This window comes from Accipiter gentilis, chromosome 23 (genome assembly GCF_929443795.1).
Source record: "Accipiter gentilis chromosome 23, bAccGen1.1, whole genome shotgun sequence".
Taxonomy (NCBI): Eukaryota; Metazoa; Chordata; class Aves; order Accipitriformes; family Accipitridae; genus Astur; species Astur gentilis.
Window position 1 is genome coordinate 4,590,320 of NC_064902.1, and position 18,677 is coordinate 4,608,996.

Genomic DNA, 18,677 nt, shown 5'->3' on the forward strand with positions numbered 1-18,677 from the left:
GCAGTGGACGGGGGGGTCAACGGGGGTCACAGGGGGTCAGGGGTGTTGAGATTGAGGGGGGGATGGGGGTCACTGGGAGCACTGGGGGAGTACCGGAGGGGCACTGGGGGCACTGGGAGGGCAGTGGGTGGCACCATATGGCAGCAGGGCGAGTACCGTGGGGTGGTGATGGTGACAGTGACACGGTGACAGTGGCACGGTGACGGTGCCGCCATCCATCAGCAGGATGGGTACTGTGAGGTGGTGATGGTGACACACTGACACTGATGGTGTCCCCATTCCCAGAGGGCCCAGTACCGCATGGTGGGGTCGGTGATATTGCGATGGTGACATGGTGACAGTGACACAGCGATGGTGATGGTGACAGTGACACAGTGATGGTTACACAGTGACTGTAATGGTGACATGGTGACGGTGACACAGCGATGGTGCCAGAGATGGTGACACAGTGCTGGTGATGGTGACAAGGAGACATGGTGACTGTGACACAGTGATGGTGATAAAGGGACTGTTGCATTAAAGCGTAACAAAGTTTGGCAGAAAATAAACCCCCGTGCATTCCAGCTTGTCCTCAGATATCAGAGGGGCTGGGGGCGGCCAGGCTTAGATTCTGAGTGGTGCACAATTCAGCACTCTAAGTCCAGTCACGTTCGATTTATTAAACTGTCACGATTACAGATGCACTAATAGTGCACTGTCCTTTCAGTTTAGTCACGTTCAACGAGCTATCACGGCTAGATTTTAATGAATAGTACAGTTTATTAAAGCAACAGGAGTACAGGTTCTTTTGGATTGCCGGTGATACGTACACTGTCTGCAAAGCACGTGCAGATAATAAGGCAGTCGACTACAAGCACACTAAATTATGGAAAAACTCTACAGAGATTTCTGAGTTTCCTGGGGAAGCACTCGGTATAACTGAGGGTCCGAATCTCACCCAGTAGGCATCTCATTGGGGGTGGGGGTGGGGAAGAGACGTTCAGCCCCTTGACTGATGCCAGAAGTCAGCGATGTCCTCCCGACTTGTCTACGATGGTATCTTCCCCAGCATTCCTCCTCTCTAAGCCCTTTTATACTATTTTCTTCTTTTTAGGTGGAGCTTGAGTGACTCTAGTCATACATACCTTTGTCATGATTGGTGTAAAATCTCCTCGCTTTACTTTTAATGGCCTATGCTAGAGAAAATTCAGAGCGCATGCTCAGTGAAGGGTGGTGGCACCTTAGAGGCAGGTAGCTTTTGGGACAGAGGTGTGTTTTGCTATTATAATGAGCAAAGTTCCATGTCAGTACTCCAGAGCTGGGCACTTACAAATCAGAAGTAAGACAACAGCGTTGACAGAACCCCATTGTTTCGCCTCCTTGCTGTAGTGGATTCAATGCAGGAACCTTCCATTCTTGTTCCTATGGTTCCAGTTCCCCATCCCTGCGGTGATTTTGCAGAGCCTGGCCACGGTGTCTCCGCTCTGCTCCGCCCTCCGTGTTGTTTCTCAGAGTCAGCACACCAAGCTCCCCTCGTGTTGCTGACATCTAAGGTTGCAGGTTATGTTGCTTAGGGAATTATTATGGAACAGATTCCGTGCGTATCCACTGTATTCCACCGTGGAGGCTCACCTTCCCTTAAGAGAGGCGGGGGGACATATCAATAAGTCACCTCCAGCAATTATTCCACACTGGGCTGGCATTCTTCTGAAGTTATGTCATTCTCTTGGAATCGTTTCCTTGGTCGTCTTCATTCTGCTCCCATCTGCCAGTTTCAGCTAGTTCTGGGTTAGCAGCATTAGCTTTATCAAAAAGTTGACTCTCGCTCAGCTCTCGCGGCCTGAGGCTTCAACTCCTTTAGCTTCTAGTGCTAAGCCAGGCTATTCATCCCAACGATTCCCAGCACAGGTAGCGGCAAGCTCTGCCGGAGCAACTCGGAGAGGACGGGAATGACTGCTTCCCAGGACAAGAAGGGAAATCCATCTTCTCTCTCCCCAGCTGTGCCGGCTCCCTGCTGGCGTCATAATGCACCTTCAAATGATGCGGGCTGATGTCACAGAGGGATGCCCCGCATCCCAGGGAGGTCTCCCCAGCGCTGCCGGCACTTCCCGGCGAGGCTTGGGCGCTGCTGGGCACTGCTCAGGGGCTCCCCACTGCTGCGCTTCAGAACTGCTCCACAGCCAGGAGCGGGATCGGGAGGCAGCGGGGCTGCGCTGGGGGGACCCGTTGTGACCGGCAGAGTAGCAGGGGCACGTCGGAGAGGAGTTTTGGGCACGGAGCTGCGAAGAGCATCCCTTTTCCTGAGCGGAGGACAAGCGGCAGGCGCGATGGAGGGCTGCTGCACCGTGGCCATCAGCTTGGAGCTCAGCAGCTTGTTCCCCACGCTCCTGCATCTCTCCACCAAGGGTAAGGGGTTTGGGAATTCCATTCTGAGGGGTTGCACGGGGGCTGGCCTCTGGAAAAAGCTGCAGCTGCCGGGCTGTGGGGGTGACTGGACAGGGCTGGGGGCTGCTGCGAGAGCCCTGCCTGGGGGTCCCACTGGACTCGGGGGACGACGTGGCAACCAGGTCCTGGTGCTGTCCGGAGCCCTGAGGCTCCCCTGGGAATGGCTCCGTCCCCTTGCGAGGGGGGCCATCCAGGGCCAGCTTTCCCTGGAAGCTGGCCCCTCGTGGGGTTCTGGCTCTGGGATGAAGAGGGCTTCTGCGTCCCGGGGGCTGGGGGGGACAGCTACAGCTCCCACAGGGCTCTCGCGAGCTGGCTGGAAATGCCTGTGCTGTAAATCAGCCCTTTCCCTTGAACAAAGTCTCCTTTGGGAGAACCTCTCGTCCTCCCCGTGGGACCCCCTTGTGCCACCATGCTGGCAGATCACGTCCTGGGCTCTGGGGTGCCAAGGCTTTCTGGGGGTTAGATGGCCACAGCCCCTGTCCTGAGCCCTTCCCACATCCCCATTTGTACCCCAGCCCTGCCCCGGGAGCAGAGTACGGCTAGCAGTCGGAAATTGGGGCACAGCCCAGCTCCGCAGCCGTGGCCGCGTTTGTCTGGGCTGTTTGCGGACGCTGGCATCTGTCAACCCCTGGGCGAGGAGCTTGCCGAGAGGCTGTGAGCTGGCTGGCCCGGAGCCCGACACCTCTTTCCTTTGCTTTCCAGACGTTGTGGCTATTTGGGATGCTGTGTCTGCGTACATCCTGGGACAGCTGAAGCAGGACAAGGTAGGCTGGCGTCTTGGTCCCCCTTTGCCCCAGAGGGCCTGCACCCCGGGAAGCGAGCCCTCCCTGAGCATCGTGGCGGCACACTGAGACAAGCCCGTGTGCCCAGAGCTGCTTCTTGGTCAACCGGGAGAGAAACCAAGTCCAGATCTAGTCTGAGAAAGAATTCAGCACACGATAGGGCTTCACCCTTCGCTGTGGTCAGAGCGGAGAGGCCGAGCAGAGAGGCAGGCAATTATGCTGGTGCCACGCCAAGGATAATCCCTGGGAATCAGTCCCAGGGGTATTCCCTCCCTGTGCTGGAATTGCCTGGGATCTTCTCTAGCCAAGGGATGTTAGCGAATATGTTGAGGAGGGCAAGAAAACAAATGGAGAACACAGGCCTTTTCCTAAGCTTTTACTTTTCCCATCTCTGAAGTACTCGCTCATCAGCCTTTTTGTCTTTTTCCTGGGCAGGGTGTCCTGGTCGCAGGACTCGGGACCTTCGCTATGGTCCAAGAGCAATTCCAGGGCAAAGAAGAGGTGTATGTGGTTCGAAGACCCGTCTTCCGACTGGAGCTTGATGTGTTGTGTCTGCAGGAGCTCGCGTTCCCCACAGTGGTTATCCCCGGTGAGAAAGCAGCGGCCACCCTCCGCTTTCCCCCTCCATGTCTGGGGGGGGAACGTGTGCTCTCGGCTCTTTGGGAAGGGCTGGGAGAAGTAGGGAACTGCCTCTAAAGGTCAGGGGGTGGCTTGAGCTCCCCCAAAACTAACCGCTCCCCAAGGGCTGTTTCTGTGAGCACCCTTCCCTCTGGCATTTTGTTATGAATCTTACGTGGAAATTTGGCCTGCTGTGACAGTGACCACGTTCCTCTTCCTCGCAGGCAACGTCAAGATCAAGCCGCTGAACTACAAGCGGCTGTCGCGAGCCACCTCCTTCCCACAGCACGTGGTGAAGGACTGCGTGCAAGAGACCATCCTCTTGTACTCTTCCCAGCTGAAGAATGGGCAGCGCCTCTCCTTCGCCTTCAAGGACATTGGTGTTCTGTCCTGCAACGACGACCTCCTGTGCATGCGGTTCTATTCTGACTGCGTCACAGGGCTGGAGAGGAAGGCCAGCCGGATTGCGCTGCTTCACACTGTAAGTTGCTCGAGGTTTTGAGGGCTGCTTCCGTGTCTTTGGGAAGCCTAAGGAAGGGTGAGCAACCCGGTCGCCGTTGGCCAGCCTGGACGTGGCAGGACAGTCAAACACCTTTCCCCGTGCTTGCCCCCGCTGACTTCTCCATTAGCAAAGAAAGTTTCTTCTGGGTCCTTGCCCTACAAAAAGCCCAGCGGTGTTATTGCGCGGTCTCAGTGTTGGCTGTGCAGCTTCTCCAGAGCAGAGCAAGGGCTAACGCTGATGGAGGAGGATTTGGCGGAGAGGTTTGGAGAAGCGGCTTGCTTTTGGAGCGGGAGACAGGTCTGCTTCCTTAGGGAGCCAAGAGGAAACTGCCTTGGAAACCTTCTGATGGGTCTGTGTCACTTTGCAGAGGCTGTGGATGCCTGGGGCAGCTGTCTCCGGTGGAGCGACCGCCGCTCAGGAGATGCAGGCTGCTCCTGCCCACGCGTTCCCGAGGTGAGTGCTTTTCCTCTGCAGCCCTTGACCGGCCGAGCGGGCGGCTTCCCAGCTCCTGCTCAGGAGCACGCGTTGTCAGGGCTTGACATTCGGCATCGAGTCAGGGATCAATCGTGAAGCGACTGGTTTCTGGTTAACAAATGCTGAGCTGGCACTATGCGTGTATTCTCCTGGAGTGACCCGGCATCGTGATCGTGTTTCTCACGCCCAGCCTGTTGTCATTGCCATCAGCGAGAGCCAACTGCACATGGTGAGGCAGCGTTGGGTTGGGGGAGATTGCCGATAAAACCTGTGCAGGGCCACAAAGGAAAAGGGATGCGACGCCTCGCACGACAGTCGGGAGGATTAGTGCTGGCAAGCTGCAGAAGGTAGGAGGTCACCATTCTTCAAGCCTGTGTCATCATTCGCGTTCCAGGTTTCAGTTCCTGGTGATCAGCAGATCGGCGTCCAAGGCTTTCTCCGCCTGGCACAAGAAGGTTGCAGAAAAGCACAGGGTCAGAAGAGGTACGGGAAGGGGTCCTTGCTGTCCAGAGCCCGGTTCAAACGCACTCCCCACGGGGCTGCTCTGAAGAGCTTCCTCCTTTCCCAGGTACAGAGGGAAGCCAGGCGCCTGACAAGCTGCTGGAGAGGCGGGTGAAGTATTCCCTCCCCGCGCTGCCAAACCAGGGGCCGGGCACCAGGCAGCAAGACACGGAGAAGAAGCCTTCTGCCAGGTGAGACCCTTGTGGGAAGGGGTGGAAGGGATGAAGGGGACCCTTGCGCCCACGTAGGAGAGATGTCCCCTTTGGAGACTCCGTCTGTAGGGACTCGGGAAGGTGCCTGGCACGTGCCCCACGGTTTTCATGAGCTTGTTTGCCCCATCACAGGCCCCATAGTGGGGAAGGCAGCGGAGGTTGAGCGCACGCCACATTACTCTGCTTGCTCCTACAGCAGACCTGAGGTGGTCCTCTCCCATCCATCCGATGGGGCTCAGGAAAGGCCCCCCCTTGCCATGGGAAACGGTCCCACCTCCACCGCTTCTTCTGCCAGCCTGGGGAGCTTTGATACCAGATGGAGAGCGTGGGGCACCCACCTGCCCCACGCTCACGCCGACTCCTGGTGTCTCTTTGCAGTCTGCTCCCACCATGTCCAGGCAGCTCCCCCAGGACAAAGGAGGCAAGCAGGCAGAAGCCAGCTCCTCCAGCCAGGCCCACCGCTGCGCTCCCGTCTTCTGAAGGCTGCAGGAGAGCGCTGCAGGTACGTGCTCTGCCTTGCTGTAACTACCGTGCTGTTCGAGACTCGGCAAAAGCCTCTTTGTGCAGAGAGCCGTCCTGAAAGGGTCCCTTGGTGTGCGTTCATCGTCACCTCCTTCAGATCTTCTTCAGGAAAGGGAAGGTGCTGCACACCCTTCCCGCCTGCTGTTGCCCCCGGGTTGTCATGAAACACTTTTTCTTCTGGCCAGGGGCTATGGAAAATGTACAAGTCCTTTCTAGGTCGTTGACAGTGGAGGTCTTTGGTCACTCCGCTGTGTTTGCCATGAGTTGAGGAGCCTGGCGTGACTCCACGGCCCCCGATCTGTTAGGGCCAAAGCGCTGCTGACCAACCGGCTGAGGCAAGGGGCACCAACACGGGTCAGACCCGAGGGAAGCCCCGCCGGGAGCTGAGACTAATCCTGACTGCTGCTGCGCTTCTGTCCCCTCCAGGAGGTCTGCAAGCTGTCTGCAGAGTGGGAGCGAGTGAAGACCCGGTGGGAAGAGCGGCGACAGCAAGCAAAGGCAGAATGGGCGGCATGGGAGGCCTGGTCTGCAGGGGAGGACCAACAACCGCCCCAGGTACAGGGCAGCGATTGACACCGCTGAGAGCAGCAGCAGCCCTCTCCGTCGGGGCGGCAGGTCTCCAGGGGGGTGGGAGCGGGACTGACACGCAGCCGCAGGGCAGGGGTTTGCCCGCTCATCTCCGTGAGGGAGAGATTGGCAGCAGGACCCGAGGGGCAAAAGCAGCTGTCAGCCGTGATGACGGGCACGCTGGTGCTGAGCCTCCCGGCTCCCAGGTCCCGCTGCAGGCTCCTTTCGAGAGGTCCTCTGGGAAACGGCACCTCTGTTTGCCGTCTGGTTTGCTGAGAGCGTCTCCTCCTCGGCAGGTGCTCAGCACTGAAGGCATTCGGGCTCCCCACCCTCCAGCCCAGCCCAGGAGAAAGGAGGTCGGCGGGAGGTGGAGGAAGGCTGAAAGCCCTCTCCCAGCAGAGGAGATGGCAGCAGCCGCCCAGCTGCAGAGACTCCAGCCTGAGTAAGTGTGCGCCGGCTCCGGCCGCAGCCTGGGGGCACTCGAGCGGCCGTGACCCCGCAGGGATGTCCGTGTCCCCCGTCCCTGCGTCCTGGGGTTGCGTAGGACACCTTCCGATGTCTCCTAACGCGGGGATGACCTGGGTTACCCCCGCAGCTAAGACCCAAAGCTCACCGCAGGGTGAAAGGCTGAGTACACGCGGCACCGGGTGGGTGCAGGGGCTGTGCGAGGGCAGAGGCAGACGGGGTCTCCGGCAGAGGCTGAGGGATGACGTTTCCCTGTTGTTGCAGCCACCTTTCCCCACGAGCGGCCCAGGTCCTCAGAAGGCTGGAGCCGCATCAGGAACGGAGGACCATCTTCAGGAATGTCACTGAGAACAAGCAGCGGAAGCTGGAGCAGCAGAGGCAGTTCCCCTGGTAACTATCTCCAAAGAGGGATGGTGCTTCCTCGGCTGCGAGGCCCGTCCCTCCACTGAGGGCAGCCCTGGGGGAAAGAGGGCATTTCTCTGACACCCCTGGTGAGACAGAAGCAGGTTCTGGAGGCTGGCTTTGGGCTGGACCTCCCTGGCAGCCAAGGGGGCTGCCTGGGCACCTAGAATTGGCTTTCCATGTGGGACGTGAAAGTCCTGGCTGAAGACAGAGGGATCCCTCCGATGGCTGCCTTTCCCCGTTCCAAACCAGAGAGCACGTCCTCCCCTCGCAGAGTCCTGCCCCAAGACACCTTGCCCCGAGGGGCACCCCTGTACGGGACCCCCAAGGTCTCTGCCCCACTTGACTCAGCCCCAGGCTCATCAGCTGCACCTGGGACCTTCTCAGGGCCTCGGGCATCAGGGGCCTCCCCTCTTCATAGACAACTGGAGGCTTCGTCGCAAGCAGATCCCATCACCGGTGGCCTGAGTGACGCCTGCAGGATTTCTCTGCCTTCTCCCTGTCCGTACGGTCACAGGCTTTCTTTCTTCCTCCCTAGCACGCGATGCTGGTACCGCAGTGGAGGAGAAGGTGCCGGAGGCGGCGGCTGTAGCAGTGGCTATTAGCAAAAAGGGGCTGGGAGGCTTCTCAGCTTCTCAGATCCACCTAAAAATACAAAATAAAGGGCTCTGGGGCTGTTCCCAGCTGGACTGACTAGTCTGTGCCTGGTGATGGTCTAAAGGGGTTACACACCCCCCGTGCGTGATCCCAGAACGGCTCGTAGGGGCAGGAGGGAGTAAAGTCCACGCATACCCCACAGCGCAAACACGTGCAGCCCCTCTCCCGCGCATCCCAACACAGAGGTAGCACGGTGGAGGAGGCTCTCGCCCCCTTCCCAGGGAAACCAGCACAGCTCGTGCTTCCCTGAAGTGCCCGCACACTCCCGCACGCAGCGTGGAGAACCACTCGCAGGGCCAGAATCTGCGTGGGATTACAGGGCTGTGACCACGCTGGGACCACGAAGTGTGGTGGATAGATGGCACCGTGGGAGGGCTGCGGTGGAGGGACACGGGCTCGTCGGGAAGGACCGGCCGGGAAGGCGAGGAGATGTACTTGCCTCCTGCTTGGGGTGGGACAGGAGCCAGCCTGTGGTTCAGGGTCAGCAGACAGACCAAGATGGCTGCTGTGTTAGCAGGGAACTGCTAGGGACCTCCTGTTCAGGAGGAAGAGGTAGCCAAGGTCTTCTTCAAACCAGTAAAGAAGGAAGCCTCACGTTCACAGGCCCTGGTCCTCATGGGGGACCTGAACCACCCTGGTACCTGCTGGAAGGACAGTCCAGCAGGGCTCAGGCAATCTAGGAGGCTTCTAGAGTGCAGTTCCTGGCACGGGTGATGGAGGAAGCAAGGAGATGGAGGAACCCAGAAGGAGAGGTGCTGAGCTGGACCTGGTGCTGGTGAACAAGGAGGAACTGGTTGGGGATTTGAAAGTCGGCAGCAGCCTTGGCTGCAGTGACCCTGAGGTGGTGGAGCTGAGGATGCTGAGGGGAGGGAGCAGGGCGAAAAGCCAAGGCCACAGCCCTGGCTTGCAGGAGAGCGGACCGGGCCCAGCCTTGGGAACCAGCTGGTGGCAACAAGGAGACCTAACAAGGCGGGGGAAGAGCGGGGTGGGGAAGGCACGGCCCTAGTTCTGGCTGGGCTCCGGGACAGCATTCCGAGAAAAAGTCACGGACATCCCTCCGTGGATCCATCCGTCCACCCTCGCCAGCGGCAGGGGGCAGCTCTGTGAGGAGAGGCCTCATCTGCCCCTGCCGGCCTAGCAACAGCTGCGCCATTGGCCACGGCTGAGCCAATCAGCGGAGCCGGAGGCTGGCTGTCAGTCACAGATAGAGGGGGCGGGAGGCTGAGCAGCCTGAGGAGAAATGGAGGAGAGGTGGGGTGGGGGCAGCCGGGGCGAGGAGGGGGATAGGGATACGGATAGGGATAGGGATAGGGATAGGGATAAGGATAAGGCCAGGACCAGCACCAGGGGCAGGGGCAGGTATCTCCCAGCGTGGACGGGGCTGGGGGGGACCTGGATTCCTCACGGCCCACGGGCCCTTCCGTGGTCGCCAGCCCTGGGCCCGAGCGCCCAGCCCCAGGGACAACCCCACAACCAAGGTCGGAGCGGTTCCTGCGGCTGCCCCGAGGGTCGCCAGCCCCCCGTCAGCCCTGAGCATCTGAGCTGGGGTGAGGTGGAAGAGGCTGGAAAACAGTTGATGGAGAGGAGGCGATGGCAGCAGGTACAGGGCCTGTGGCTCCTGGGATTAACTGAGACTGTTACCGTTAAGTCGGCGCTTCAGAAACTCTCTAAGGCTCAATTTTGGAGTGTTAGAAAGCAGGCGTTCTTTTTTGCAGCGCTGGATGGACGGGGGGATCATTCTGCCTACCTGACAATTCCTGGTGCTGGAAGGTCAGTGCTGTATCCCCACCTCTGAGTGAGATGAAGGTGCTGATGCAGGGGCAAGCACCGAGCTTTCCCAATGCCTGCCTCAGTGCTGGAGAGGGGACGGATGCAGGGAGAAACTCCCACAATCTGCATCACCACAGAGGTATTCCTAAACCTCGCTAACTGAGAGCCGCCAGCAGCAAATTCTGCTGACTAACACCGGGCCCGACTCACCCTCCCTAGGAGGAAAACCATAGATTGAGAGACACCTGGAAAATAGGACACGAAAAAGAAGTTCCAGGTGTTCAAAGCTACATTCCTATTATTAGGTCAGCCCAACAGTATAAGAACACAAGGCTGCCAGATTAAACGCAGAAATTACATCAGTTTTTTCCCTCGTTGCATGTTTCTGCCGTGCAGACCTCATCAAGGTCTGGCCCTGCCAGCTGGACGTCCCCAGCTCCCCATCAGCCGTATGATGCAACAGCCCATAGGACAGGCGCCTGGAGCTCACATCTTCCCAGTCACAGCAGGCAAGAGCAGAAGGACAAAGCGCTGCCACCGAGTTCTCTTTTGGCCCCTCTGTCCCTCCTTTTGGCCTCTTTGTTGGCAGGAAAGCCCATCGGGTCTCCCAGGTTCCCCTGCCTTCCTCAGAGAGGACAGCTGCTCCCTACTGTAATGAAGCAACTCGCATGCTGCATCAAGGCCTGTCAGGAAGGCGCTCAATGCACACACCGTAAGACCACCTGTAGTTTGCCTGAAGAGCAGAGGGTAGTTCACATCTGTACAGCCAGGCCAGGGGATTCTCTTTGCGCTTTGGTCACCGTTATGCTTTGATTCAGCCTTCCAGCTCTGCGCCAAATTCCGCGGAGCTGTTCAGCCGTCACTCTGCAACCAAATTTCTTCTCCTTCCTGCACTAGAAAGGTACTTGCTGGTCTCCAACGGGAGGGAAATCCTTTTGGATGACTGACATTTCCCAGGCCCCCTGTTACCTTGCCGTAGAGCACGTGTGAGTTTTTTGCTCTAAAGGCCGTATGACGGGACTCAAGCCCTCAGTAACGGGTACTGCTCTGGCTCTCCTGAGCTCTCAGGAGCATGTTCCTGACCAGGTGTTTGCAGTCTCTCTTAGAAAGGATTTCTTGGCTTTTTCTGCAAGAAGGAAGCCTACAGTTGGTCCAGCAGCAATCACGTTGGAGAACAGGACCTGGAGCTGGGGAACGGGGAATGGCCTTTGGCTACTGTAGAACACAAGCTGCAGAATTCTTCATGTCACAAAGACAGACATGACACTGAAATCAACATTCCGAGGAAAGGAGCTTTGCCACTTTGCTCCAATTCTCACTAACCTGGGCAACGAGGGTGGGAAATGGGTTACAGCCTTATCGAGAAGGAGACAATTGAAGCGTGTCAAAAGTCGCTGGGGCCGAGGTGCGTGATTTTGGGGGGCGAGCAGTGAGGGCCATGCTGGCTGGGGGGAGCACAGCACACATTGCCGGACACAGGCCATGCCGGGCCACCCTTCCGGGTGCGGGGGCGGAGACCCCCTGTCCCGGGGGTGGGCGTGAACTTCCCCTCAGGCAACCGAGCTGGCTGCAGGGCCAGCAAGGCCCAAAGCCCACGGCCATGGCGCGGGGCAGCCGGCCAAGGCCAGCCCACGAGGAGGGAGGTTTGGGGAAAGTGCTGCCAGCCGCCAGGGAGAAGACAACGCTCTGGGCCCAGCCCCTAAGGCTGCCCCCCAAGAAAGGGAGAGGTGGAGGAGGGGAAGCCGACAAATGAGCGTGGAATGTCCCGGCACAGAGATTAACGTCCAACTTTATTGTACGGGTGGAGGGGGATCAGGACCAGCACTCGAGGATGGCGCACGGCTGGTCCCGTGGCGGCGTCCAGGCCGGCTGTAGGGATGTTGGGCCCGGCGTTGCAAGTGGGAGCGGTCTCGCATCCGCACGGGCCCAGGAGGGCTGGAGCTTCCGCTGCTCTCGAGCGCTGGGGAGCCAGAGGAGGACCCCGCTGGCAGCTGGCTGGCAGTGCTGGGGCCGCTGGTCTCGGGTGCCGGGGAGCTGTGGGACGGCCCCGGCGCCGCCTGGCTGCGGGTGCTGGTCTCAGCATTTGGTGCTGGCGCACGGATCCTGTCACGGCATCTTCTGGGCCGGCTGTAAGGGTGTTGGGCCCGGCGTCGCAAGCGGGAGCTCTTTCGCATGCGGTCGGGCCCAGGGGGGCTGGAGCGGCTGCTGCCCTCAGGCACTGGGGGGCCTTGGGACGGCCCTGATGCCGCATTGCCGGGGCTTCTGGTCTGCAGTGCCAGGGAGCTGAGGGGTGGCCCGAATGCCACCTGCCTCCCAGTGCTGGGGCTGCTGGTTTCTGGCAGTGGGGAGCTGCAGGAGGATCCCGCTGGCAGCTGGCTGGTGGTGCTGGGGCTGCTGGTCTCGGATGCCGGGGAGCTGTGGGACAGCCCCAGCGCTGCCTGGCTGGGGGTGCTGCTCTCAGCACTTGGTGCTGGCACACGGCTCCTGTCATGGCATCTTCCAGGCCAGCTGTAGGGATGTTGGGCCTGGCGTTGCAAGCGGGAGCTGTTTCGCACACGGTCGGGCCCAGGGGGGCTGGAGCAGCTGCTGCCCTGAAGTGACGGGGAGCCGCAGGAGGACCGCGATGCCGCCTGGCTGGCAGAGCTGGGGCTGCTGGTCTCCGATGGTGGGGAGCCGCAGGAGGACCCTGATGGCAGCTGGCTGGCGGTGCTGGGGCTGCTGGTCTCCGGTGCCGGAGACCTGAGCGATTGCCCCGAGCCTGCCTGGCTGGCAGTGTTGGGGCCGGCGAGCTCCGAGCTGGCACTGGAGGCTGTAAGGGGAAGCATGAAGGTCAAGGGCACGGCCCCCAGGCCCGGGGCAGGATAGGCCAGAGCGGTGCCCCCAGCCCTCCTAGAGCAGAGAGGCTCTGCCAGACCCACCCTGGGCTCCCGCTGCCAGGCCTTGCCTGGCCCCTGGCCCCAGCCCAGGGGCCGCCGGGTGCTTTGCCTCTTACCGGTGCCCAGGCCAGCACACGCGTCGCACTCCCAGCTGGCCGTGCTGCTCGTCAAGTCGGAGCAGCGTCTGTGGGTGCCCTCGGCAGCGCAGGAGCAGCACAGGAGCAGTTGCCAGGGCCTGGGGAGGCAAACGGGTTCATGGCTGTGAGGACAAAGTGACCGCAGCACGGGACTGTCCGGCCGAGCTCTCAGTCTCGGTCCTTGTGCCTCGGTCCTTGGTGAGACAGGGTTCTCGTACAGAGCCCCAGGGTGCAGCTGTGGCAACTTACCCCTCTTGCTCTGCCTGCTCCCTGCCTCCGGGACAAAGGCACTCCCTGGCATCGCAGCGGCGGTGCCTCTCGCCTAGTTCTGCGTATTCATGCCTGATCTCCCATGATGGCAGTCTGATGGAGAAAGGAAAATGGATGAGCCCCTGCTGCCCCGGCATAAGAGAGATGCAGGGCGTCCCTGCTTGCCCCCCCCGCCCTGTTTCCAGCTCCTCCGTGAAGCTGAAGCCCAGACTCGCGGGACAGCGGAGGGCCAGGAAGGGCTGCTGGGGCAGCCCCTGGCACGGCACAGTGCTTGCAGCCTCCTGTCTTGTGAGCCGGCCAGAAGGACACCAACCTCAAGGGGATTCGGATCCCCATGGTGAGCATTTCCGAGAGAAAGTGCTCCTTATCTCTACAGAGTGGGCACTGGAAGCAAAACCTGCCGGCGCACAGAGCCTGTCCCTGCAGGAGGAGAAACGTAAGGGGCACGAGTGAGGCCCTGGTGCTGCCGAGCGCCTGCCGTGCCCCGGGGGCGAGCAAATCCTGGGGACGAGGGAACGGCTCCTACCTGGATGCAGCCCCTGTGGAACCAGGCGTGTTTGCACGCTGGGCACACCATGGTGCCGTAGGACTTTCTCTCCTCCACAAGGTCCAGGCAGATGAGGCAGGTGGTGTTCTCCTCCGGAACCGCCTCCACTGCCTGCTCTGGGCGGTGCTCCCAGCAGAAGGCCCTGGTGGTAAGAGGAAAGGGATGGGCGAGGTGAGAAGGGCTGGCTCCTTCCCCGGTGGCGGCAAGGAGGGGAGACGGGGTGTGAAGGAGCCCCAGACTTTGTCTGGCTGTGGCTATGCCTGAGACTGGCTGTTCTGAAATGTCACTGCGGGTTCCTTCCCTGTTTGGCTGATGCTGGCAGAAGAGGATTGAAAGGAAGCAGCCTCTCCTGTGGGGGCCAGCTGCCCTTACCTGTAGAACCTAAAGAATTGGGTGACGCATCCACCTTCCACGGCACAGGGGAGATGGAAGCTGCGGTTGCAGCCTGTTTCCCGGCAGGAGATGGTGGCCCCGCTCTCGCCACAGACGAAGCAGTGCTGGAAAGAGCAGAGCAGCCCCCATCAGCGGCAGCCCCAGGGCCGCCACGGCCAGCCCCACGCCTCCAGGCAGGGCGCAGGATGTGGCCGCTGCTGGGTCACACCCCGCAGATGCGCCTGTCGGAGGAGGCTCCTGTGCTGGAGCCTCTGTGGAGCTGCTGGGAGCAAGACTCCTGCCCCAGAGCCGGCTGGAAGGGCTGGGATTTCTTTCTCGGGTCTAGGCTAGGCTCCCGCAAACCTCTCCCGGCACAGATCTCCCCGGTCTTGTCAGGTGCTCACCTTCTGCGCTGCCCGCGCGACTGTAGATTGAATATCCTTGGGGAGAAATCCCACAAGTCCTGCTTCCCTGGCCCCTCGCTGAAAAAGCCCGCTGGCAAAAAACTGCAGCAGAGAAAAGAGGAGGAGGTGCTGAGGAGAGCGTGGCAGGGACTGCCTGTCGGCAAGCTGGAGGGAGCCCCGGCGTAACTCACCAGGCAAAACACGTGGGCACAGAGCCCTCGCTTCTCCACTTTGTCCCCGCAGAGACCCGGGTCAGCCTCTGCCCGGCGACACAGCAGGCATGCTGGAGGGGAGAGAGCAAACGCCACTGGGAATGAGCACCTCTGCGGGGCCGGGGGAAGCGTCCCTGAGGGATTGCCCCCGAGGGCCTGCTCTGCCCCTGCCGAGCTGGCTGCTGGGCAGGGCTGGAGGCCTTGGAGAGGAAGGGGGCATTGCAGGCACGGGGGTCCCAGCAGGTGCCCACTGCCCAGCCTGGGCCCCGCTGGCTGAGGGCAGGAGGGGCCCTGCCCCGGGGTGGTCGGGGAGCTCCTGCCTCCCCCTGCCACCGCTCTCGGCCCCACGCCGACCGCCCCGACAAGCCCTCTGCTACGCCGCGGGAGGGCTACTTTGCTCTCACCCTGCTCCATCGAGTCGGGGGCCTGCTGCTTGCTTGCGGACATGGCGCACGTCAACGGTGAGCGTTTGGAGAGTCCCTGTCCCAGCAGCGCCGGGCGTCTCCTCCAAATGCTCCTCTGCTGACTCTGAGGGAGAAGCGGGGCGCGGGCGAGGGAGAAGCCAGAGGCGGCTGAGCTTGCAGCACAGGCCCAGCGCCCCGAGGCCTGGGGCCCCCCTCCTCCCTCGGCAGCCCCGCACCAGCCCCGTCCCTCCCCTGCCCTCTCCTCACCTCACCAGGTCGCACTGACGGGCGGCCTGCGCCCAGCGCTCCTTTTTGTGGGCTTGCCCCCGCGGGTCACAGTGGCCACTGTGACATCAGCACCGCTGGCCTGCGCGCGCCCCAACGACGGGCAGGGACGCCCTCGGCCACCTGCCGCCCGCTCTGAGGCGGCCACCGCCTCACCGGGGTGGCTGCGAAGAGCCGAGGCGGGGGCCCGAGCCCTCGGCAGCCACGTCACCGGGGTGGCTGCGAAGTGCCGAGGCGGGGGCCCGAGCCCTCGGCAGCCACGTCACCGGGGCGGCTGAGGGAGCTGGGGCTGTTTAGGCTAGAGAAGGGGAGGCTGAGGGGAGACCTTGTCGCTCTCTACAACTACCTGAAGGGGGGTTGTAGTGAGGTGGGTGGTGGTCTCTTCTGTCAGGTGGCTGGAGTTAGGACGAGAGGCAATGGCCTCAAGTTGCGGCAAGGGAGATTTAGGTTAGGTAGGCGCGTGATTTTGGGGGGCGAGCAGTGAGGGCCTGTCACGACCCAGACTGGACAGACCAGGGAGTCGTGTTTAATTTGAAATTCCCTCGGGCTAAATTAAGGTGAAACGACACCAAACGATCGGTTAGAGATTTTGTTCATGACCGAAGCCAGCTGAACTGGGGAGGCGTGGTAGTAGGTGGCAGGGTTTCTCACAACAGGAACTGGCATCAGACTACTTCTGTAAACCGTGTAACCATATACATCAACTGAGGGAATAAGGAGATCCCTCCCGTTGAGTCAGGAGGGTCAGAGCAGACCCCCTTGCTTTCCAGACTCCTCCTCAGAGAAGGGTCTAGGGGCGGCTGGATCTACTCTTGGTCTCAGACTTGGTCAACAGTTTATATCTTGAAATGGATGAGGTGTAGGGACTGTGGCAAAGTAAAAGGAAAGAGAGAAGAAGACAGAGGGAGAAAAAGGAAGAGAGAAAGATTTCACCTGTCCTGGGTCTGTCCAGCCTTGGTTCAGTCAGCTGAGGTGTCCGGTCAGCTGAGGGGTCCAGTCCTGGTGGGCTTGTCCGGTGGACACATTTCCTCTTGTCCTATCACAAGTTACTTGATGGAAGAGACCAGCACCCACCGCACTACAATCTCCTTTCAGGTAGTTGGAGAGAGCAATAAGGTCTCTCCTCAGCCTCCTTTTCTCCAGACTAAACACCCCCAGCTCCCTCAGCCGCTCCTCGTAAAACTTGTGCTCCAGGCCCCTCACCAGCTTGGTTGCCCTTCTCTGGACATGCTCCAGCATCTCCACGTCTTTCCTGTAGTGAGGGGCCCAAAACTGAACACAGGACTCGAGGTGCGTCCTCACCAATGCCGAGTACAGGGCAACAATCACCTCCGTTCTCATGCTGGCCACACTATTTCTGATACGGGCCAGAATGCTGTTGGCCTTCTTGGCCACCTGGGCACGTTGCTGGCTCATATTCAGCCGGCTGTCAACCAGCAGCCCCAGGTCCTTTTCCACCAGGCAGCTTCCCAGCCACTCTTCCCCAAGCCTGTAGCACTGCATGGGGTTGTTGTGACCGAAGTGAAGGACCTGGCACTTGGCCTCGTTGAACCTCATACAATTGGCCTCAGCCCATCTATCCAGCCTGTCCAGATCTCTCTGTAGAGCCTTCCTACCCTCAGGCAGACCAACCCTCCCTCCCAACTTGGTGTCGTCGTCAAACTTGCTGAGGGTGCACTGCATCCCCTCATGCAGATGGTTGATAAAGATATTAAACAGAGCCGGCCGCAATACTGAGCCCTGGGGAACACCACTTGTGACCCACATTTTCTCCTGCCTCCAGGGTTTGTCAGCTTTCTATCAGCCACAGCTTTGCCAGATTACCAGTCGAGGTGACTGGAGGCAGTTTTGCTCCTGCCCCACTTGGTTTATGTAGTTTTGGGCTGTCCCCCCTCGGGACATCTGGTATAACCCCTTGTTCCCACTCAAAACATAGCCCCATGCCAGCTACCGTGAAGAAAATTAACTCTATCCCAGCCCAAACCAGCACACCTCCCCTGTAAAAGAGAGGGGTTTGATGCCAGGACAAACGACAATTTGCCGACCTGGCAGAGTACGGGTGCCCTGAGATGTCTCAGGAGAGGCAGGCTGGGCTAAAGCTTCTCTCCTCCTCCTCCTCCTCCTCTCCGGGTTCTGTGGTCTAGCGGAGCAGCTGGGGCTTTGCCGCAAGGACACCCTGGGTCCCGGTCTGCTGTCCTGCAGGCAGCAGCACAAGCCAGGAATGACACTGTCTGCTCAGCACACTCTGGGTGTTCTCCATGGGAAGGACAGCATGGGACTGGGCTTGTTGTTCCAGCTTTATTAAAAAAAATAATTTCGTAAAATACAGCTGTTTTTCAGAGGAGGATTTCACTTCTTCAGGGCTCACCAGGGGCCAGCAGCACAGTGACTGCAGGCTCCATCCTGATCTTGGCATCTCTCTTATCAGGATGAAGATGGCCTCCGCTGCCAGAGTCCTGACCGAGAGTTCAGGGTCTTTCGCCAAGGGCAGAAGGGCTGCAAGAGAAGGAAGCAGAGCAGACATGACCCCCCACTGCCTGCAGAGACCCCCAGGAGTCCCCTCCAGACCATGGCACCCTGCCCAGGCCCCGTCCCCTGCCCCACCAGCCCCTCCTCGCCGTCACAGATATCCCGCAGCTTCTGCCTGCTCAGGTTCCTCGGGTGCCATGCGGCAAGACCTTGCTGCCAATGCGGTGGTGGGGACTGGGGCCAGGCTGGCAGAAGAGGAACCCTGGGGACTGTGGCCCACCGATGAACCTGATGGCCACCTCTGGCAAGGTGGCTTGAGTGTCCCGCAGGTACGGCAGCCTCTGCCAGAGGTCTTCTTCCACCCTCTTCCTGTTGTGCACTAACTAGAGAGAGCACAAGGGCACAGGGACTGGTACGGACCCTCCCAAGTTGGCCGGACCAGTACCTCCCCCCAGTACCCCCTTCTCCCTGGCGATTCCTGTCTCCCAGCCAGAGCTGGCAGAGGTTCAGACAGCCGCAGGTCGTGGGGGCCCAGGGATCCTGAGACCCCCTCTTTCATATTGCTAGGGCCCATATGAGTCAGCATTTCCAAAGGGCCGTTTCTAAAGCCTAAACCCAAGGATTTTGGCCCTAAAATGGGGCTTTGGACCCTACAACTGGGTCTTTGGATGCTCATTATATGCCTCGGACATTAAGGAAATGAGGCTTTGAGCCCTAAGTGAGGAGTTTGTACCTTAAAATGAGGGTTGGCACCCTACAATTGAAGTCTCTCAATCCTTGAATCAAAGCTTTGGACCCTAAGCCT

The 18,677-nt window shown here is 60.0% G+C and overlaps 3 protein-coding genes across 4 annotated transcripts in view; 2 read left to right on the forward strand and 1 right to left on the reverse strand.

Moving 5' to 3' along the window:
* The window catches only part of LOC126049964 (uncharacterized), a 66,887-nt gene that overhangs the window by 29,832 nt on the left and 18,378 nt on the right, over window positions 1-18,677 (forward strand). The gene's annotated exons all lie outside the window — the stretch shown is intronic.
* Window positions 1,935-8,347, forward strand: LOC126049904 (uncharacterized). The gene is made up of 10 exons (XM_049827031.1): window positions 1,935-2,385; window positions 3,127-3,188; window positions 3,642-3,795; window positions 4,049-4,305; window positions 4,694-4,779; window positions 5,195-5,324; window positions 6,462-6,590; window positions 6,899-7,044; window positions 7,332-7,457; window positions 8,008-8,347. Exons 1-10 carry the CDS (start codon window positions 2,043-2,045, stop codon window positions 8,072-8,074), a joined length of 1,500 nt encoding a protein of 499 aa, XP_049682988.1. The 5' UTR covers window positions 1,935-2,042; the 3' UTR covers window positions 8,075-8,347.
* LOC126049905 (PHD finger protein 7-like) lies at window positions 11,687-15,161 on the reverse strand. The gene is made up of 10 exons (XM_049827032.1): window positions 15,119-15,161; window positions 14,694-14,914; window positions 14,503-14,604; window positions 14,099-14,223; window positions 13,706-13,868; window positions 13,493-13,599; window positions 13,159-13,272; window positions 12,889-13,007; window positions 12,636-12,705; window positions 11,687-12,179 (listed from the first exon to the last, which is right to left on the reverse strand). Exons 1-10 carry the CDS (start codon window positions 15,159-15,161, stop codon window positions 11,687-11,689), a joined length of 1,557 nt encoding a protein of 518 aa, XP_049682989.1.